The 23,230-nt window shown below is 41.6% G+C and overlaps 1 protein-coding gene across 7 annotated transcripts in view; it reads left to right on the top strand.

The window, feature by feature from the left end:
* The window catches only part of ARHGAP26 (Rho GTPase activating protein 26), a 421,406-nt gene that overhangs the window by 254,337 nt on the left and 143,839 nt on the right, over window positions 1-23,230 (top strand). For all 7 annotated transcript variants that reach the window (XM_061616981.1, XM_061616982.1, XM_061616980.1 and 4 more), the window contains exons 15-17: window positions 7,926-8,010; window positions 13,935-13,993; window positions 15,864-15,969. In XM_061616981.1, the coding sequence (XP_061472965.1) occupies window positions 7,926-8,010; window positions 13,935-13,993; window positions 15,864-15,969 (250 nt within the window). The remainder of the gene's footprint in view (window positions 1-7,925; window positions 8,011-13,934; window positions 13,994-15,863; window positions 15,970-23,230) is intronic.

Below are 23,230 nucleotides of genomic sequence, written 5' to 3'. Positions count from 1 at the left end.
TTAAACATTTGTTTTCACATTCGAAGCACTGATTTGTTCTTCAGTCAATATATTTGGTGCAATTACATGAACGTGTGTGTGTATGTGCATTCACAACAGAAGCCAATTCCTACTAAGGTTCCATCTGCCTGGTGACTTCAGGTTTAATTTGTTTCAGAAAGGCTTGAGAGTAAGAATAGCCAAGTGCTCAATATGTTGAGAAGATATGTTTTGAGGTGCGGTGACTGGCAGATTTTAATGAAAACAGATTGTTTACAAGATTCCCTGAGACTGGAATAGAAAATGGAATCTCTTTGAAATGGATAGGTTTAAAACACAGTGTCATAAATAGCAGAAGTACCAACAGGATTTCCTGGACCTGGCACACTGTATGTAGATTGGACCGTCTACATGTCCGCCCCCCCCAATCTATTGGCAAGAACTGCTGCTTATTTGCATATATTATTTATTTATTTTTATGTAATAAAATTTATATACTGCTTGAATATAAAGACCTCTAAGTGGTTTACAAAAAACATTAGAATTATCAAGAAAACGGATTGTTGTTATGTACCTTGAAGTCGATTATGACTTATGGCGACCCTATGAATCAGTGATCTCCAATAGCATCTGTTGTGAACCACCCTGTTCAGATCTTGTAAGTTCAGGTCTGTGGCTTCCTTTATGGAATCAATCCATCTCTTGTTTTGCCTTCCTCTTTTTCTACTCCCTTCTGTTTTTCCCAGCATTATTGTCTTTTCTGCTGAATCGTGTCTTCTCATTATGCATCCAAAGTATGATAACCTCAGTTTCATCATTTTAGCTTCTAGTGATAGTTCTGATTTAATTTGTTCTATGACCCAATTATTTGTCTTTTTTGCAGTTCATCATATGCACAAAGCTCTCCTCCAACACCACATTTCAAATGAGTTTATTTTTCTCTTATCTGCTTTTTTCACTGTCCAACTTTCACATCTATGCATGAATACCGTGGTCTGAATGATCTTGACTTTAGTGCTCAGTGATACATCTTTGCATTTGAGGACTTTTTCTAGTTCTCTGATAGCTGCCTTCCCCAGTCATAGCCTTTTTCTGATTTCTTGACTGTTGTCTCCAGTTTGGTTAATGGCTATGCCGAGGTACTGATAATCCTTGAGAAGTTCAATGTCCTCTTTGTCAACTTTAAAGTTACATAAATCTTCTGTTTTCATTACTTGAGTCTTCTTGACATTCAACTGTAGTCCTGCTTTTGTGCTTTCCTCTTTAACTTTCATCAGCATTCGTTTCAAATCATTACTGATTTCTGCTAAGAGTATGGTATCGTTTGCATATGTTAATTACTTGTTTTTATCAAAACTGATAAAAACAAGTAATTAAAAATATATTTAAAAGTAAAACAGCTACTAACTAAAAAGATTAAAACAGACCAACATGTATATGTCTGAACAGGTTTTAACAGGCACCAAAAGAAATACAGCAAAGGCGCCTGCCTGATGTCAATAGGCAGGGAGTTCCAAAGAGTAGGTGCTGCCACACTAGAAGATTGATTTCTTACATGTGCTGAACAAGTATCATGTGGCACCTGTAAGAATGACTGTTCTGCAGAGTGAAGTGCTTGAACGGACATATATAGGTTAAGGTGGTCTTGCACATAACCTGGTCTGGAGCTGTTAAGGGCTTTATATAACAGTAGTAACACATTGAATATGGCCCAGTAACAAATTGGCAACCAGTGCAGATCTCTGAGCAGAGATATTATATGCTGACATGGTCTCACTCCCATCAGCAATCTGGCTGCAGCATTCTGCACTAATTGCAGTTTCTAGATCAAATGCAAGGGAAGCCTCACATAGAGTACATTGTGGTAATCCAGTCTTGAATATTGATATTACAGCATGAGTAGTTATTTTGAATCCACAGTCTTGATTTAAGATGTATTTCTTTAACAGATTTTAATCTGCCTTTCAGATTTCTTGCCCTCACAAGGCATTTTACAACATAAATAGTTCATAACCATAATCATATGATTATTAAATAACATTTAAACATTAAAATAACATTACAAATTTAGGAGCAGCTAAAAAAGTTGTACAGCTTGACTAAACCAACTCTCAGCCTAACCTACCTCAAAGGGTTGTTGCAAAAATAAAAGGGGGGAGGACTCAGGAGGTGCAAATATATAATGTCATATTCACAAACCATGCAGTGTGGGTGGGTGGGGAACATGCACAAAGGCAGCCCCCCAGTTGCTTTAACTGCAACATTCCTTAGTCCTGATATTTTACAGCAAATTATCAAAAAAAACCCACAAAACTTGCCCCCTCCAAGTCTATTCTAAGCATGTACAGCTTGGCTAAACCAACTCTCAGCTTAACCTACTTCATAGAGTTGTTGAAAATTTAAAAGAGGGGGGAGGACCCAGAAAGAAAAGCAAGGTGCAAATATATAATGTCATATTCACAAACCATGCAGTGAAGGGGAAAAAACATGTACAAAGGCAGTTCTTGGAATTGCTTAACTGCAACATTCCACATTTCTGAAATTTTACAAAATACAAAAAAAAAGCCTTGCGAACACGTAAACACAAATATACTCTAAGAGTGTAAAAGTGGGCGGCAGGTACATGAGCTGCTGCTGAAAGCTATAAAGACAAGCAGAAAATAGCAACTGTTTTCGGGACTTGCTGTTGCCTGGAGATCAACAAATCCCTTGTCAGTCACAACTCTGAATTATTGGCTAAAAACCTGAAAGCGTGAGGGTTAGGAGCAGCCAGCTACTAGGTCATTTAACTGAGTTGTGGGGCGGGGGTGCCAGTTGATATTTTTGTATATATCTCTTGACTCAGAGCACTTAGTAATGTAATTTTTTTTTAATGCAAGCTAAGAGTCTGGTGCCCTGCTGGCCCCAGGACCAGCGAAACAGACCTGTCTTACCCATCTGTTGGCGGCTCTGATAAATAGTTTTCCAGCTGTTTGAGTAATTCCTCTCTCTAATGTTATATGTGTATCTGAACGGCTGACCACAAGCAAAGGCAAAATAGCAAGTCTGTAAGATGTGGTTCTTGGAATTGCTAGTCCACTATATGGCTTCCTCTGCTTTGGCTCCTCTGCTTCACCATGCCGCCTTGAAATTGTTCAGGGCTTATGAAATGAGATTTCTCTGAAATGTGGACACTTTTTAGTGAGATTTGGGATTTTCCCCAAAACGTTTTAACACGTTGATAAGGGCCAACCTGACTTTGGAGTTGAAAGGGACTTTACAAATAAAGATGCCAGGGACAGGCTCCAAGGATAAACTGGCAAAAGCCTAGAACGCCACAGAATGCAAGGGCATCAAGAGGCAAGAACAAGAAAAATAAAGTTAAATGAGGTTTGTAGAAACCAATTCCAGCTTTTTGGAGTATATTGGACAATATTTAGAAACAGGCTAGTTGAATTTATTTAGATGAATACTCTGTTGCCACATACCACTATTTACTTACCCTCAAAGCCCATTCTCCATTAAAAAAATGTATGATATTTCTCCTTCCTTACATATACTTCATCATGACTGGCAAAGATAAAGTCATTTGGCCTCAATCCTCCTTGCTCTTGAACTCTACTTAGCAGGCCTCCTGAGGCTCTTTGCAGATGTTTCTGTTTTGGAAGCCAGTGGGAACTTCATGAGCAGAATTTCCTTGCCTTCTAGCAGCAAATGTCAGTCTGGCAGGAGTGCTTATCTGGTGAAAGGTTTCTGCAGTTGTGAGCTTAAGGTCTACCAGGTCAAGCAGCTCAGTGGATAATTTGCTGACATACTGCTGTGCCAAAGTCCCATTATGCAGCACTATGTAAGAACTTCATTTTCTCCTTTGCAATCCAAACAAAATGTAGCTTCTGGATGCAGTGGCTATAGAGTATGTGTGTGTGTTTATTTTTATTTTTTTCAGCAGGAGTGAGTCTAGCGTAGTTTCTGCCCTGGGCAAGCATACAAGTACACATGCCACTCTGCCAGAAATGAGTCACCCACAAACTGTTTTACATAACTTGACACAGTGCAGCCATGCTACACAATTATTATGAGCAAAATGCCTGCAATTATGATAGGCAGTGTGTATATGGAGGGTGCGCTTGTATTTCCAGCTGCCAGGGATTCCCTGCCAGTAGAGGCTGAGCCATCAAGGAGTGGTGAGCACTCTGCTGTGACTGTAATATAGCCCGAAAGTGCAGTGCTTTGTTTGCTCCCTGCAGCTAGGTAGTCATTTCTTTAACCAAAACTTGCATCCATATCTATTCTGTAGGTCACCATATTGTTTGAATGCATTATCTGCCTGGGATCTAAAAAATTGGGTTCCAAAAAACATTGAATCTTGCATAGTCTCTAGGTGTGCCTTTTGCACATATTCTATGTCCCTGAATGAAAAATGTAAATGTACTGCCTTCAAGTCGATTCCGACTTATGGCGACCCTATGAATAGGGTTTTCATGGTAAGCGGTATTCAGAGGTAGTTTACCATTGCCTTCATTTGAGGCTAAGAGGCAGTGACCGGCCCAAGAGCACCCTGTGAGCTTCATGGCTGTGTGGGAATTTGAACCCTGATCTCCCAGGTCATAGTCGAACACTCTAACCACTACGCCACACTGGCTCTCATGTCCCTGTATATAATGGTGTATTTCAGCCTTCCCTAGTCTTGCATCTCCAGATGTTGTTATTCTACTCCAAATCCCATGAACCCTAGCCATCATGGCCTATTTATTTATTTATTAGATTTATTAGTCACCCATCTGGCTGGTTGTCCAGCCACTCTGGGCAACGTACAGAATAAAAATATACAAATACATTAAAACATTAAAATCTCAACAGTAGTAATAAACCTAACCCACCCCAAAAGCCTGCCTGAAGAGCCAGGTTTTCAAGGCCCGTCAGAAGCTCATCATGTGCATGATGGAGATCGTTTGGGAGGGAATTCCACAGAGTGGGAGCCACAATAGAAAAAGCCCTCTCCCTAGTCCTCACCAGTCTAGCTGTTTTAAAAGGTGGGATAGAGAGGAGGCCTTTTGAGGCTGATCTTGTTGCGCGGCATTCTTGATGAAGCTGGAGGCGCTCTTTCAGATAAACTGGTCAGAGACTGTATAGGGTTTTAAAGATCAAAACCAACACCTTAAATTGGGCCCGGAAAATAACCGGCAACCAGTGCAACTCCTTCAGCACTGGAGTGATGTGATCTCGCCAGCGGCTGCCTTTAATCAGGCGAGCCGCCGCATTCTGTACCAGTTGCAGCTTCCAGACCGTTTTCAAGGGTAACCCTACGTAGAGCGCATTACAGCAGTCTAGGTGAGAGGAGACGAGGGCATGTACCACCGATGGGAGCAGATGGTTGGGAAGGTAGGGGCGCAGCCTCTGCATCACATGGAGTTGATACAGCGCTGCCTGGCTCACAGCTGAGACCTGAGCCTCCATGGACAGCTGGGAGTCGAGAATGACCCCCAGGCTGCGGACCTGGTCTTTCAGGGGCAATTGTACCCCATTGAGCACCAGGTCAACATCCCCCAACCCTCCCTTGTCTCCCACGAACAGTACCTCGGTTTTGTCAGGGTTTAGCCTCAGCTTATTCCTTCCCATCCAGCCACTTACTGACTCCAGGCACTTGGATAGGGTTTCTACAGCCAACCTCGGTGAGGACTTAATGAGAGGTAGAGCTGCATGTCATCTGTATACTGGTGACACTGCAACCCAAATCCTCTGGTGATAGCCCCCAGCGGCTTTATATAGATATTGAACAGCATCGGGGAGAGGATAGACCCTGTGGCACCCCACAAGTGAGTGGCCAAGGATCCAAAACCTCATCCCCCAATGCCACTCTCTGGTACCTACCAGAGAGGAAGGAACGGAACCACTGCAATACAGTGCACCTTATACCTAACCTCTCCAGATGGTCCAGAAGGATACCGTGGTCAACGGTATCACAAGTTGCTGAGAGATTAAGGAGGACAAGGAAGGTGCATTCGCCCCTATCCAGTGCCCTCCTCATATCATCCACCAAGGCAACCAAGGCCGTTTTAGTCCCATGTCCAGGCCTGAAGCTTGATTGAAATGGATCCAGATAATCCTCTTCCTCCAAGTGCGCTTGCAACTGCTGCGCCACCACCCACTCAACCGTCTTGCCCAAGAATGGCAGGTTTGAGACTGGGCGAAAGTTGTTCAAATCTTGGGGATCCAAGGAGGGCTTCTTTAGAATCGGTTTTATTACTGCCTCCTTGAGGGCTGATGGTATTACTCCCTCTTCCAGGGACGTATTTACCACCGCCTTGATCCCCTCGCCCAGTCTATCCTTGCAGCTGATAATCAGCCACGACGGGCAAGGATCGAGTAAGCAAGTGGTTGGCTTTAAGGCTGAAAGCACCTTGTCCACTTCATCAGAAGGAAGAAGCCGAAACCGATCCCACACCACCAGAGCACCTCTGGCCGCCTCTGGCTCTCTCACTGTGTCCACAGTGCACAGAATAGCACTCTTAATCTGATCGATTTTATCCGCAAAGTGCTTTGCAAACTCATCACAGGAGGCCTTAACATGTTCCATCGGTTCTGGGGCAACTGGACCGACCAGGCTCTGGACCACTTGGAACAGCCTCCTGGGACAACATTCTGCGGACGCCATAGAGGCAGCATAAAAATCCTTGTTTGCTGCCCTTATTCCCCATCGTAGGCTGCTGCAGCCGCTCTAACCCATGTCCGATTGTCATCAGAGTGAGATTTCCGCCACCGGCGCTCTAGCCATCTCACCTCCCGCCTCAGAGTTCGCAACCGTGGAGTATACCATGGTGCTGTCTGAGCTCTATTCAGGGGGAGAGGGCGTTTTGGAGCCACCTGGTCTAATGCCCCGGTGATTGCAGCATTCCACCCCTTCATCAGGGCCTCAACCGAGTGGCCGTGTGCCTGCTCCAGAGAATCCCCAAGCGCATTCAGGAATCCATCTGGATCCATCAGATGCCTTGCGCGGACCATCCTAATGGATCCTCTACTTATATTCTATACCTATATTCTACCTATAGCCTATATTCAAGGATGATGGGAGTTGCAGTCCGACAACACTGGGGGGGCACCAAGTTGGGGAAGGCTTGGATATGAATTAGTGGATTTCATAGTGTCAGTCTCACAATTCCTGGGATCTAAGACACTGTTCAGGGGTCACCTTCTTTGCCCATATATTGCAATATCCTATAAGTACTATACAATTTGTTATGGCACAGCATCTTATTTGTTAGAAACATTGAGAAACAGTGCAATAGGGTTTTCACAAAATTGAGTGATAGATTCCATCTGTGCTATTCATTATCTATGTGTAACTTTTAAGAGCCGTTAATTTATATGTGTAGTACACAGTTCAATCAGATGTGTTTTGCACATTTGGGATGATGTTGCTTCCAAGCTTGAAGTGCCAAACTGCTTTTTTCATCCTTAAATGGATGGAACACTTTACACATTATATGTATTTTTTATCTGGAAGCCGCCATGAGTTCCAGTTTTGGAAAAATGGAGGGGTATAAATAAAGATAATAATAATAATAATAATAATAATAATTTCTGAGAATCTCCAAACCCTTAAAGCCAGGTAGAGGCTCACTTGTGCTCACTTGGGCAATGACTTCCTGTGATTACATCAGCCTCTTCAAGAAGAGATTTATGAACCCCTCTTTCCCACTATCCTCCTTTGACAAAGTTCAGATAGACAAGGAAATAGTCAAATCAGTTCCCCCCCCCACAACCACACTTTGCAGGTCAACCAAACAGTCTTTTTTTCACTTGCAGCTGTGTACCACTAGGGGCAGCACAGCCACAATATTCTATTATGCTGCAGCAGAAAGACTGTGTGGGCAGTGAGCAGATTTAACCAGGTTAAATCTATGGTGGATATCCTAGAGATGAATGTTGTTGTTTTTCCTTGTGGACTCACTCATTTCTCTCCTTAGATCCCAAAACTGCTGAAACAGAAGATGAAATCTGTGCAGAATGGGAAATTAAAACAATCACCAGTGCACTGAAAACATACTTGAGGTGAGTGAGGAGGTTTTTTCCTGTGACCTCCACCCCTCCATATTTATGTTCTGCTGAACTTTCCCATTACCTTTCATGAGTGGGGAGCCCTTAGGCTTCCTGTTTGAAATCTGCCTCCCAGGCTTCTTACATATTTGTGCCATGGTTTGGGTAGAACAGAACTGCATTGGGTTTCTGACCCTGCATTTCCTTATTAGTGCCAGGTGGGCAGAGAGGAGTGCATAGGAAGCTGCCTTATATCTTCAGATCATTTGATCCATCTGGCTGAGTATTTTCTATAGAAACTGGCAGCAGCTTTCCAGGGTTTCAGACAGGATTCTTTCCCAGTCCTGCGTGGAGATACCAGGGATCAGGCCCAAGGCCTTCTTACTTGCAAAGTCTGTGCTCTTTCACTGAGCTACAGCCTTTTCCAAAACATTTCCCCAACCCTCCAGTTGTCCCCTACAAATCCTGTGCTCTGTATCCTTATTGTTTTTTCCCCCTCCAGCCAGGCTAAAAAACCCAAAGAAGCCTGATTATGGAAAGAATATATATATAAGAGAGGACATTGTAGTTGTAGGCGTGAAAAGGGTTAAGCAGCCCCTTCCCAGCTATCTCTGATTCTACCCTGCAAATCCCAGCCAGCCAGCCAGCCAGCATTACCACTAACTGGTTGAGATGTCTTTTGGTGCAAGCACTTCCATGCTTAATCATTGCTATGACGAATCTTGTACAGCACAGACAGGCGCAGTCTGTTCCAAAAGCTTGCTGTGGTACATATCTGTAAGTTTTGACAGACTCTGTCATGATTTAAGCTTTACCCAGTCAATAAAGGCACGCTGCATTTCTGAGCGCACTATTCCATAACACATTCTGATGTCTTACTGTTGGAAAATAACTCTGCCGCAGTCTTTATTTTCAGTGTTTCCCAGCAGATGAAAACCTCACTTGACATTTCAGCATAGAGTTCTCCACGTAGCTGTATTTTAAAAGTAGATGAGTAGTATTGCTTTAAAACTTGGCTTGTCAATGAAGCAGGAATGGCTAATGTCATTTAGTGGCACTCCAGGAAATTCAGGGAGCTGCGGAGGGCAGTGCTACGGCAGACACACAGCATTTCACAAAACAATGAAATTCATTACTATTAATCATGTGGCAATATAGATAATGTGAGAATTTATTTGGCAGCAGGTCATAAACCACAAACATGATTGAGGGATACCCTATCCTAGCACCAGCTTTTATCTATTTTGATTTTGATTTTTCCACTCCCTCTTCATTTTGGTAGGCCTTTCTAGAGCATTTACTATCCTGTCCAGAGGAGTGCAGCAGTAGATCCTAATCGACATAGAGCTGTTTGTTTGTTGGTAGTAAACATTGTACATTGCTTACAGAAGGTGTTATTGAGCTTTTGGGGGGAAGGGTAGAGCAGATTGGCAGACTCAGGGATGGGTGGGATTCAGACCCCTTCCGCCATCCCCCAGTCAGGGGTCCGATAGCTCTCCTAATTCAGAGGCAATCCAAGGAGAACTTGGTTGAAGGATCACCTATTACTATTGCTAAGCCTTATCATGCATCACTTGTTTTGAAAAAGGATAAAGTGCCACTTGTTTTGACCGAAGAAGAATTGGGCACTAAATTAGAACTGATGGAATAAGTTCTAGGTCAGAGTGATTAATTCTTTCAGCCACCTATTAAAATGTTGACATTGAACAACATTGTTACTATCATTAATAATGTACGTGTATGTTAAGTGGAATATAAGTTGAGTGGTTAATATACATAATAAAGAGACATTGTGCAGGCCTCGTGGAGAATGTACACATTAACCTTCCATAAAGTGGGAATTTTGCACTTTCTCTAGTTGATATACAATCTGTAAGTGGCCTTGGGCAATGTGCATATATCACCTGAATTTTGTACATTCTCCAGACAATATGCACATTCTCCAGTCAGTATGCATCATCTCTAAGAAACATGTCTGTTTTTCTATCTGTTTTAAGCTAAGGGAAAAGCTTAATAGCAGTATGGGGGTCAGTCACCATGGAAGGGGATCACAGTCATCATAGGAGGGAAGATTTAACAAGCAGAGGAAGGGTTACCCACCAAGGAAACTAGGATTGGGAGAGAAAGAGTGTGAAGTATCTCTGGTCCTACACACTGCTAACAAATTACCTGTCCCCCCACCTTTCACCCAGGTTGGCTTGAAATTTTCTCAGTTCCACTAACATTGAGGTGGGGGGAGTGTAATATCAATTACAGTTTTTCATAATTGGATTTAAACAGTAAATGTTTTGCCCATTTTTAATTCACTATTTTGAAATGGATGTTTGTGGGACGTTAGAAATGTTCTCATATTGGTTGAAAGATAAATTTACATTCTCTGGCATCTCTGCATATGGTCTGTGTCATTTCTTGACATGGAAATCCAAATCCTGCTGGGGAGTATCAGGGCTTAGCAGAGCAGCAGGGCACCACTCACCTGTAACCCTGCTGCTCACACCAGCTAGGGCAAAAGGTGGGTGGGGATTGTTTCGGGGGCCGGGATGAGCCAGCCCCACTGTCATCACATGAGGTATTTGGCCCAATTTGACCTCCACTCTAGAACAGTAATTTGACTACCCCACTCCCTGCCTTCTTCAATGGCTGGTGTGAGTACGTGGGATACAGATATGACCCTGGCCCTGCTGCTCTTTTAACCATGATGTTCCCCAGTTAGAGTTTGTACTGTGCATATATGCTCTGTTTCTGACATACGAACATCTAGTTTTAAAGGTTTGAACACACTACATCAATGAGATCAGGAGTTGGGGTTATCTCTCAGTGGTGTGTGGAGGGGGCAGAAATGGCAGTGAGTAGGATCAGAGGTACTTCACGGTCTTTTTCTTTCCCAATCCTCTTTTCTGGTGACATATGCAAATTCCCCAGGGCCTGCTGGGGATTATGTAAATTGACCAGGAAATGTGCACAATTCGCTCGTCATGGAAGGTTAATGCATGCATTCTCCATGAGGCCTGGTGCATGTGCACCGTGGCCATTTATGCACATTAACAGCTCAATTTATATTCCCCTTAATGTATATTAGCATATGTGTGGATAGATTGAGAGATTGTAATATCTCTCAGAATACAAAGTGTGTGGTTTTATTCTCACACCAATATTGTGAAAATATAATAACAATACAGTATAACAGTACAAACTAAAGCAAGTTGTTGCGGCCTGATGACGTAGACAAGGTGCTTGCGATGATGCGGCCAGCAACGTGTCCTCTTGACCCTTGCCCTTCTTGGCTTATTAAAGCTTGCCGAGGGGGTTTGATCGAGTGAATCCAGAGTGTGGTCAGTGCATCACTGCGGGAGGGAGTGGTTCCAACTGCCCTGAAAGAGGCAGTGATCTGATCACTCCTGAAAAAGCACACCCTGGACCCATTGGTCTGCGACAATTACTGACCGGTCACAAATACCCCCTTCTTAGGGAAGGTGATTGAGAAGGTTGTGGTGCAGCAATTGCAAGTACTATTGGATGAAACAGATTATCTTGACCCATCCCAGTCTGGGTTCAGGCCTGGTTATGGGACTGAATCGGCTTTGGTCGCCCTGATGGATGACCTTGATTGGAAGAAGGACAGGGGGAGTGCGACCCTGTTATTCTTACTTGATCTCTCAGTGGCTTTTGATACCATTGGTATCCTTCTGGGCTGACTTAGTGAGATGGGTATTGAAGGCACTGTTTTACAGTGGTTCCAATCCTATCTCTAAGGTCATTTTCTGAGAATAGCATTGGGTGACAGTTTTCAGGCCCCTGGCAGTTGTGCTGTGGGGTGCCGCAGGGTACCATCTTGTCCCCATGCTGTTTAACATCTATATGAAGCCCTTGGGAGCTGTCATCAGGAGATTTGGGGGGGGGAGTTGTCAGGAGTATGCTGATGATACCCAACTCTATTTCTCTGTAACATCTGAATCATGAGAGACCGTGTAAGCCCTGGACCACTGCCTGTTGGTGGTGGACTGGATGAGGGCCAATAAATCCTGGCAAGACGGAGGTGCTGTGGGTTGGTGGTTCCTGTGTTCAGATAATTGGTCAGTTGCCTGCTTTGGATGGGGTTGTACTCCCTCTGAAAGAGCAGGTCCATAGTCTGGGGTGCTCCTGGATCCATCTTTGTCACTAAAGGCCCAGGTGACCTCAGTGGCTAGGAATGCCTTTTACCAGCTTTGTCTGGTAAGACAGCTGTAGCTGTTTCTGGACCAGGATAACCTGACCACTGTTGTCCATGCACTGGTAACCTCCAAGTTGGATTACTGTAATGTGCTCTATGTGGGTCTGCCCTTGAGGTTGGTCCGGAAGCTGCAGCTGGTGCAAAATGCGGCAGCGAGACTGCTCACTGGGGCAGGGTATTGCCAACATATCACCCCGATGCTGAAAGAATTGCACTGGCTGCCCATTTGCTACCAGGCCAAGTTCAAGGTTCTAGTCTTGGTGTACAAAGCCCTATACAGCTTGTGACCAGGATATCTGAAAGACCGTCTTATCCCTTATATACCCAGCCAATAGGGTTGCCAGGGTCAGGGCCTGAGAATGATTCTGTATCTTTAAGAGAAGAGGAAATTCAGCCAAGTGCATGTTTTCTTGCAACACTGTAATGGGAAAAACCACAAGATGAAATTCTTCCTTCCCCCTGCACAACTTTTAAAGATACAGAAGACCTCTTGGAGGCTGGGCCTGGCAACCAAGAGGTCTTCTGTATCTTTAAAAGTTGTGCAGGGGGAAGAGAGAATTTCACCTTCTGTTTTTTCCCATTACAGTGTTGCAACCTGCACTTGGCTGAATTTTCTCTTCTCTTAAAGATACAGAATCATTCTCAGGCCCTGACCCTGGCAACCCTACCAGTCGATCACTGTGTTCTGCAGGTGAGGGCCTCCTGCAGATAGCATCTTATCAGGAGGTCCATTCTGCACAACATAGGAAATGGACCTTTAGTGTGGTGGCACCTACCCTCTGGAATTCCCTGCCCTTAAATATTAGACAGGCACCATCTCTGTTATCTTTTTGGCACCTATTGAAGACAAGCCTTTTAAGTTGAGATCTTATCCCAGTCTGCGTCTGTGTTGGAATTTCTTTGTAATATGTTTTTTAACCCTTTTTTTAAAAAAAAACAATATGTTTTTAACATTTTTTTTAAGATGTCTTGAAAGCTTTTTAAAAAAAGGTTTTGAAGATGTTTTGTTTTAATGTATTTTAAAGTCTGTTTTTATGCTGTTTTAAAGTGTTTTCAGTGCTTTTGTTTGCCAACCTGGGCTCCTGCTAGGAGGAAGGGCAGAATATAAATTAAATAATAAGTAAAATAATAATAAAATAAGTAAATTAAACTAAAACTCCAGTTTAAAACTGTGAGTCCAGGACTGCAAAATAAGTTATGTGAAAGGCCTGGATGAATAGAAAGATCTTCACCAGGCACCAAAATGACCATTACCAAAAAGACACTTTCCTTAGTAGTTACATGTCTGATACTATCTGCTCTGTTTTTTGGTTTTGGCCTGCTCCATACTTGGCTTGCTTGTAGCTGACCAACCAAACCTTAGAGTATCAAAATGAATGAGATAGGAATACTTCATGGAGATGCTCATCCTCTTTCCTTCAGGGTTATTGCATTCCCCCCCCCCATTTTGCAGTTTCTGCAGTGTATTAAAATTTCTTAATTATGCCTGACTGTTTAGTTTGTTAATGCTGAAGTGTTGCTCAGACTTTGTAAAGAAAGGAATTAAACCCTTTCCCCCCTTTCCTACCAATGTTATGATTTTTCTTGTTGAATACAGCTGGCAATGTTAGCTGTGCTCTGTATGGTTAAGAATGAATTTATGGCAATGGCATTTATCCCAATGGCATATCAGCTGTTCTGTCATGTATTTTATTGTTCTGATTTGTCTGTGCTCCATTCTGTATTCCAGAATGCTCCCTGGACCGCTGATGATGTATCAATTTCAAAGAAGCTTCATCAAAGCAGCAAGTAAGTTATTTCAGCACAACCTCTTGAAGGAAACAAAACATTTTGCATAAGCCTGAATGTAACCTTTAGCCTCTGAGTACTTGTTACGTGGATTAGCTTTTAAAGTAAATTTTGCAGATAGAAATAGTATTGTGATGCAAGAGAGCATGTCCACTATGAGCTTGCTACAAGAAAAAAATTCTTCTTTCACCCAGGAAAGGAGCCACCAAAAGTTGCTGGTCTCTCAGTTGTGTTGATGGAGTGGCCCTGTGTACCCTCTCTTCTCTAGTACAGCCAGATGGAATGGGTGATAATCTTTACAACAACTCTGTAAGATATGTCATTACAATTATCCCCAGATGGGTGACTAAGGTTGAGAGGCTTGTCTAAGGCCAGCTAGTGAGTTCATGGCAGAGGTGAGATTTGAATTAGGGATTTCCCAATTCATAGGTCGTTCTGTAACTTCAGAATTCACCATTCAGTGTACGAGCAGAAACACCCTAGTATGCATGTAAATCATGTATTTCTCACTTGTATTGATCTAAAACTAGTTTGCTGCTTTGATTGATAAAAGTACTATTATTTCAAGTAATGGTGAGAATTGTGAAAGAGAAATATTTTCCAGGCTCATAGCTGCTGATGCTCTTATGGCATGATAATACTCTGAATGTATTATATTTAAGTATAGCAGAAAGGTAGGGTGTGTGTGTGAGAGAGAGAGAGAGAGGGGGAGAGAGAGAGAGAGAGAGAGAGAGAGAGAATATGAGGGGTGTTTGGGAGGGGAGAGTTTTTCTTTTTTCCCTGGACTTCCAGATTTGCTGCCATATGATTGATTTGGATGAACTGAGTTGATGAAAGTTTTTCCAGGTGTTATGATCAAAGTACACTGATAAAATTTGTTGACTTTTATATTACATTTTCATTATGATGCTCGTCCAATCTGGAGCAGCCTGCATAGGACGTAGATGGATTCTGATGAGTTTAGCACCTGCTCCTCCAGTCATAAGTGCATTTGTTTGTAAGTTTGTCAACTATGGATGTTGTGAGGATTCAACAAAGGTACTCAAAAAAGGGAGTACCCTGTCTGAATTCTTGGGAGCAGGATTGAAGCAAACAAGGGAAAGAAAGCCCTGTTCACCTTGATGCTCACCTTGATCCTGCCCCCAGGGCCTGCCACCATCAGCTCCTGCCCCTTTCCCTGCATTGAGGGCCCAGTTACTTACCTTGGGGTGGGAGAAGGGGGACTGGGATTGCCAGTGCCATGATCCCCAGTAGGCTAGCCTTCTCCTGGTGGAAATAATGCAAATAAGCTGTTTCTGTTGCTGCCACCACTTTCCCCTGGCCCAAGGTAAGTTGTTTGGATTGAAAGATGGGGAGGGGGGATTGCGCTGTATCTTTGAAAACCTGTAAGACTTTTGTAAAGCACTTGAGTCAGACACCTGCAAAAATTTGACCATTTGGACGTTGAAAAATAGGATGCTTGTGCATCCTTACAATATGTATCTTTAAAATTTGTCACTTGATTTACAGTGAAATTCTGTACATGCTTAATCAGAAATCCTATTAACCTCAGGGAGGCCTATATCCAGGTAAGGTATAGGATTACAGCTTAAGACATATGTGCATGAGTGAATGTACTATTTTCTTGGGTTTCCAGAATCACTACCACCTTCAGTTGAGTCAATATTTTTCCCCAAGTGTTACCTTAAAAATCATGCTGATTTTATTTTTACAGTACTAAGATTTATGTGTGCATATATCTTTTTTTTGGGGGGGTGCATATTACACTAATAAAGTTAAAGGAAGTCCAGGGATTTAGAGTTGTACTGTGCAGTTGTTGGCTGATGCATAAAGCCAAATTTACTCTGAAAAAAATCTTATCTTGTTACAGAACTGGAGAATCAAGAATCTAGAATCTCTGAGATCCACAGCTTAGTACACAGGCTCCCTGAAAAAAACAGGCAGATGCTCCATTTGCTCATGAATCACTTGGCAAAGTAAGTGTATTGGCTTTAATAAACTGTTGGCCTTCTCTCTACAGCCTTCAAAGTGGAAAAATGGAATAACCATCCAACACAGCCTTTGCCAACATGGCACCCTCCAAATGTTTTTGATTATGGTCATGTTGGGTGGGGATGATTAAAGTTTAGTCCAAAGCATCTGGAGGGCAGCAGGTTAGTGAAGGCTGATTCAAGAGTATTGGTACCTCTTCTGTCCCCCTGCATCTTGTTTAAAGGACTGTGCTCTGGACCAGGATTCCATGCATTGAAAGCAGAGGTGACCAGCTGGCAGCCCTACCAGAGTTCTGAATCCTGCCTTGAGTGCATGTGCTCCATAACAATGAGGCCTTTGCTAGTGTTTGCCATTGATTTTATTTGAGCACCTGGCCACCCTTGAATAATACACTTCCAGCTTCTGGCTCACTCCCTGGAGAATAAAGGGCCTCTCAATACTAAAGTTGGACATCCCTAATCTAAAGCATCCCCAGCTGATATTTGCCCAGCATTTTCACAATCTCTACAATGCATATTTGTGGTACTGGGCAGTTGCTTTGTGACTGGGGCACATGAGGTCAAGGATCTGTTCCTTGTTTTGGAACATGTTGCTCTTGCAAGAAATTTAAGTTAGAGATTCAGGAACAAGATTAAAACAGGGACAGAAAGTAGACATGGGATTATACAGTCGTGCAGAGTGGAAAATCCAAGCTATAGCTGCTCTGCCCCAATTGCAATGTAGTTGCAAAGCTCAACATATCTATGATAGCTATGTGTCAATTGACATTTATATGATATATATGTGACAATTCTCCTCCTCCTGACAGATGATTAGAAAAAATAAAAGATGGCTGGGCATGGCGGGGACTTCTCTTTTAGAGGGCGAAATTAGAATTGACGCCATGGTAAATCAGATGTACTGTGGATAATCCTTTCCTCTTTTGTCAATGCAGATCTCTCCTGAGAGCTCCTGTTGGCCACAGAGGAGAAAAACCCACAATTTTTGCAGTTTACCCAGATTGTGGAAAACATCCGGGGGGTTGTTCATCTGCATTGGAGAATCTCTGTGTGTGTATTTAAAACCTGATTCTCCTGTGCCAGAATCCTGATCCAAATCATTTCCCTACCTTGTAGCTTGTTTTAGTTTCTTGACATCCCTTTCCTCATTATATCAGAGATGCATTCTTGTGCATCAGGTTTTGTTTGCCTGCCTTATGCGTATTGTGGCAAAATTATTATTTAGCACCATAATCAGGCATATTCTAAAACCTATTTTTAAAAATGAGGAACACAGGCTGAAATGTTAGGAAACACATGGACAGTTTCACGACACTGCTTTAAGTTCACCCTTGCATAACATTTTCAGTGCAATTTGATACTATGCATCTGTTGTTGTTGAACTTGATTTTAGCGGGCATAGCAGGTATCATGAGAGTGTCAGTAGCAATGGGCTGAAAGGGAATGTAATTTGTTGTATTTACTCATCAAATTCTAGTGTTACAACAGCTCTCATTGCACAGTGCTGCTCCAAATTCCACTTTTTAAAAAACCATTTTCATGTTTGTCATTTGTTTTTATAGTAGTGAAAATTTGTCTCTGCCGTGGGGATGGTAGACATGGGTTATAATGGCAAAACAAATCTACATGACTCATTCAAATGACTTCCCCTGCTCTAACTGCCAAAACACTCCTTTGCATAGCATTTGAAGGGAAAAACATCTGGAATGACTAAGCAGCTTTATGTGTCAGTTACAAGAGTTAGTAGGCTGTAACTTGCTATCCTCTCCATATCAGAGGGATACGTATACAGGAATAACAGAGGGCTGATTGGAAAATGCTGGAATGAGTTAGGCTATAAATACCTCTCTGGAACAGCACACAGATAGCAATATAAAACAGGGAAAACAAACAAACTTTGAAATGTGCTTCAAAAAGACAGAGTCCAGATGCTCTGTTTTTACTTGCTTTTATATGCGTTCATGCAGATGAGAGCATGGCTTTTAAAACCAGAAAACAGGTTTAGATCTTAGTGAAAATATTGGATGCATACAAGCTTACACTAAAAGAATATGAAATTCCAGATAATTCTAGCATCCAACCCTTTTTCAGGAATGCAATGATGATGAATTTATTTGAAAAAGAAAGTTCAAAAGTGTGAGAAGGGTTTTGGGAACAGGGAAGGGTGAGAGGGGGTGACTGCTTCAGTATTTGCACTTTTCTAGAAAAGCATCATTGATGAGCAGTTTAAGTAGAAACATGAATTCTTATTCAGAAAAAGGTGTTTACAGATATTCTTATTTATAGGTTCTTCCTAATTCCTGGTAGGCATGGTCACATGTAGTTCTGCATTCTAAGGTTTAATTGTTCATTGTAAATAATAATGCCAACTCTCTGGCTCATAAAGAACCAAAGTACATGTCTGCCATGGGCACCCACTTGCAGTGTTGTCACATGTTCTTGAAGCTTGGGTATCATTGAGAGTGACATTTAAAGTCAATGTCAGAGGCAATATCCTTCTGAATACCAGTTGCCGGAAACCACTGAGCGAATCAACATATAATGTGTAAATTTACACTGCATATATATTGTCGTCCTTGCTTGGAGTGTTTCCATGCCATTGCCAAACATTTCTGATCCTCATTTTGAAGTTTGCATGGAATTATTTTGTTGGTGAAGCCATTCGAATATAATAGTGAAATATTATATAATATTATTATTATGAAAAGTTTCCCCATATAGACTTGACCAATTCATATAAATTCAGATTCATGCATATTGGTGTGTGCAAGAGAGAGAATTTGTGTGCACATCTGAGTAATGAACATGGGAAACATTTTATAGGTAAGGCATAGGACACTTAGCATGATAGTTTAGCCCCAGTGGGTTTTGTAGATCTGGCCAACCTGATGCCTTGGTTGTGGCAAACCTCTAGGGTGTTTCTGTGTACAGTTTGCTGATACATCTATCTTAAAGGGCATCTCTGAAATTATTCACTGCTCAAAACATGGTGACTGTTCCTTTTGATGTGACAGAGGTCACCACCCATAATCCCAGATCTAGGAAAATTTTGAAATACTGGTAACTTAGGAGAAACAAAATGTCTCTCCTCCCTATGCCCCAATAAACTCCAGATACAGAATTAGGAAGGGAAGAATCCCGATCTTTGTATATGCCTGTGTGTTTTTCTTTGCCTGCCTATGTGTCTGTTCAGTGGAAGAAGAGGATAATGCAGTCTGATGTGCATATTTAATGTTAGCTGTGATTGGACATGGAGGGGGTGATGCTTGATACAACTCACCAGGGAGACCAGATATATAAAGCTGACATAGATGTGAACCCACACAGTAATGAACAATTCTCACATTAAAGGCTCTGTAGGCCTCTGTTATCCTTCACCTAGGCAAAGTACCTGCTGTTCCTGTTTCAGTCCCTCTATAAAATAATAGTTTGTACTGAGAGATTGAGGTTAATTGGAGTCAAAGCAGTTTATTGAATGAAATAGCATGTTTAAAAAATTGGAAACAAATGTTGGTTTTTGCTCACTCTTTTTTCTTTTTACCATTTGTGTTTATGCAGTTCTCAGTTTTTTTAAGAAACTGGCTGCACCTTGAATATGTTCTTCATAGTCAAAGGGAGCCTCACCTTCATATGTGATGGCTCTTACATGAGAGTTAACAGCTTTCAGTGTGGATAAATGTTCAAGTCATTCCCCTTTTGGTTCATTGTAGTCACCTGGCTTGTGAGTAAAGGAATTTCACATTGTTTCTTGAAGGCCAGAAATATTTGTTTTCTCCTCTATTGAGTAGAAGCACTTCTGCTCTGCAAAATAGGTCACTGTGGTGTTGGATTTATGCCAGGAGTTGATCCTTTGGCACTTTGAAGTAGGAGCTCTGGAATGTTTCAATACCAGCAAGTGTGGGAGTGGTAGTATTGACTGGTACGAATAAAATTTGTCTTCCCCAGTTAGATCTTTTTTAAACCCATTGTCTCTTTGGCATGAAATAGTCAGATAGTAGATTGCAATTATCCCTTTAAAAAGAATTAGAGATAATGTGATACAGCAGAATAAATCAGCCTGAACAATTTTTTTAAAGCAATAAACTTCACTTAATTTCTTCTGAATATCTTTCTTTATGCCCCTGATTACATAAACATTTATTTCTTGTCAGAATGTCAATTGATTTTCCAGCAAAGTCGGAAGTGACAATGTTAACACATTGCAATCCATGAAACAAAGCTTGTCTAGGCAATTCCATTAAACAGATTAATATTGCAAAACCATACATGTCTACTCAAAAGAAAGTCCCACCAAGTTCAAAGGGGCTTAGTCCCAGTTAAGTAGGTAAAGGGTTGCAGCCTAACTATCTTGACTAGCCAGTTGTTATCTGGGGTAATTGCTTGTGAATTATGGCAAAGAGTATCTGTAATCCATCCTAAAGTAAGGAGAGTGAGGTTCAGCGAAAAAATGTTTTGCCATATAAAACACACAATTGGAAACCATTATTCAAATCTATATTTTCAACTGAATATTTGTATGCAAATAACCTTATATTATCCAAAGTTATACACTGTATAAATTGTTATAAATTGTATATAGTTTTCATACCATTAAACTGGTTTTGCATCTCACCCAATTCACTTGTTAAATTTGTCAATATAATTTTACAGGCAGTTTGGTTTTCTGGCTTGAATACAGCACTTGAATACAGATTGAATATAAATATGTCAGTAAGAAGGGATGGAGAGTAGCAACAAATATACAGAGATATAACAATCTTCTTAGAGTCATATGAGGGCAGCAGCGAAATTTTCAGAGTAATTGTTTGTAGGTAAAGAACAAAATAACCCTCTTCAGTTTCTAGCTTTGCTTTGGCTGTTGTGAAATGGTGACCACACTTTAAATAATATCTTCAGTTGTTTTTAAATAAACAATTTGTACAGCTGTTTGCCAGTGGTTCTTGGACGTGCTTTTGGTTTACCATAACTTCATACTGCTTCTTATCTCCTTACATACAGACCTCTTGCTTTATAGCATTCTCACCCACAGGATTGCTTTATTTTCCTTGCAAAACTAAAACAATTTAATGATGAACACCTGAAGTGTGTACTCTCATTTGTGGAAATGGATAGCAGTATAATTCTCTTTGAACAGTACTTACGTGGTATATCCAGTGTGAACACACTTTCTGTATTGGTGTAATAATATTTTCTGAACTGCCTGTTCAATCCAATGGATTTTTAAAAATTAAGCCGATATACTCTAGTGCAGTGGTTCTTAACCTGGGGTGCATGCACCCCTGGGGGGTGCGACACGTTTTCTAGGGGTGCGAGGCGGTAACTATACAACCAAAGATTTTGGAAACTCGTTTATCTTAGCTAAGTTAGGCAAAAACATTAAAATTAAATTAAATTAAATTTAAATTAAAAATGAATGGTATTTTTTCAGGGGGTGTGAGAGCATATTTTGGAAATCCAAGGGGTGCTGGCAGTGGAAAAGCTTAAGAACTACTGCTCTGGTGCTTTGCTAGAAGAGCATTGTCTGTAACTCTTCTAGCAGAGTTCTGTATGACTCAAAAACACTAACAGAGGTTGGCCTGATTAGAAAATAATAATCTTACCCATATTTAAATCTCTTATACTCAGTGACTAAAACAGTGATAACAGAGACTAAAAAGCTTAACTATCTTCTAACCCCTGTCCCATCCGAGATAAAACGGGCTTTCTTAGTGGTGGTGCCTCATATTTGGCATGCAATACACAGAGGCTCTCTTGGTGCTGCTGTTTTATCCTTTTGGCCTCTGGTGAAGACTTTTTTAATTGCCCAGTCCCTTGAGATGCTGTTATGTGTTACCAACTTTGGTTTTAAGGAAAGTTTTTTAAGGGTGGGTGGGCATGGTTTTTTTTTTTTAATTATTTTGAAAATAAGTTATGAAGAAAAATCCCCCTCTCTCCAGGATTTAACTGTTACTCTTAACATATTGATTTGTTTTAAGTTGTTATTATTTTTAATTAGCAGCTGCTCCAGAAATCCTTTCTAGGGTTGAAGTGTGTGTGTGTGTGTGTGTGTGTGTGTGTGTGTGTGTGTGTGTGTGTGTGTGTGTAAAATAACTGCTCATATTCATCTATTTTTTACTCCCTTTGTGTTCAAATTTAGATTATAAGCTCCTCAAGGAAGGGAACCATTCTCTTTTGTTTATGATATTCACTATATAAATGGATGGTGCTTTTATAAATAAATTTACAACAAACAAGGGATTTGTGTTAATCTCTTGTGCAGGTTGTTTCCTTCTTGTTCTAAATGGTTCCTACTGGTTCTATAAAACAATAGCTAGTTCTTTACAGCCAAGATTGAAGGTTACACAACCTTCAGTGGAACTGTGTCGTGGCATTTACTTCTGTTTTCAGTCGTTATCTTTGCCTTGGTTTGGTTAGCAAGCCTTCTCTCTCTTCCCACCCCCTCTACCACTGGCACAAAAAATAAACCACATGACTCTAATTTTAAAAGGTCACTGTGCCCCAGCAGAAGCAGACTTGCTTCCTATCTGGTGTTTCTTTTGGATTCACAGCCTCCCACATAGTGAAGATAATAATCTGTCTGCTGCTTCACCAGAGAAACCTGCTTTACGGATAGTCGTACTTTGTGGATATTCAGCACAAATGTGTTGTTGGAAGCCTTCTTTTGATTTTGGAAAGCACAGCAAGCAACTGGACTGACCATAGGTGGGATTTTGCTAAGACTGCAACCACATTCACACCATACATTTATTCCACTATTTTTCCACTTTGAACAGTCATGGCTTCCCCCAAAGAGTCCTGGGAAGTGTAGTTTGTGAAGGGTACTGAGAGAGACCCCTATTCCCCCCATAGAGATCAATTCTCAGAGTTTTCTGGGGCAAGGGACTGACTGTTAACCACTCTGCAAATTATAGCTCTATAGGAGAATAGGAGTGTCATAACAACTCTCAGCACCCTTCACAAACTACACTTCCCAGGAGGGGGGGAGCCATGACTATTTATGGAATAATAGTGTAATAAACATAAGATGTGAATGTGGCCTGGTTGGGAGTAACTTAGAACCCTCCAAAGTTAGAAGCAGTTACTTCAGCTCGCTCCTCCAGCTCCTGCAGTGTGTTGCTTGCCCCAGTCTCCACCACTTGTAGAAGTTTGCTGTGCCTACTGAGTTCATCCTTCTTGACAAGGCCCTACTGCCTTCACTCTTGTGGTGGGTGTTTGTGTTGCTATTTGGCTAATTTGTGTTTCCAGA

The sequence above is a fragment of the Rhineura floridana genome, chromosome 3 (assembly GCF_030035675.1).
Source record: "Rhineura floridana isolate rRhiFlo1 chromosome 3, rRhiFlo1.hap2, whole genome shotgun sequence".
Taxonomy (NCBI): Eukaryota; Metazoa; Chordata; class Lepidosauria; order Squamata; family Rhineuridae; genus Rhineura; species Rhineura floridana.
This window is presented reverse-complemented; position numbering and strand designations above follow the sequence as displayed.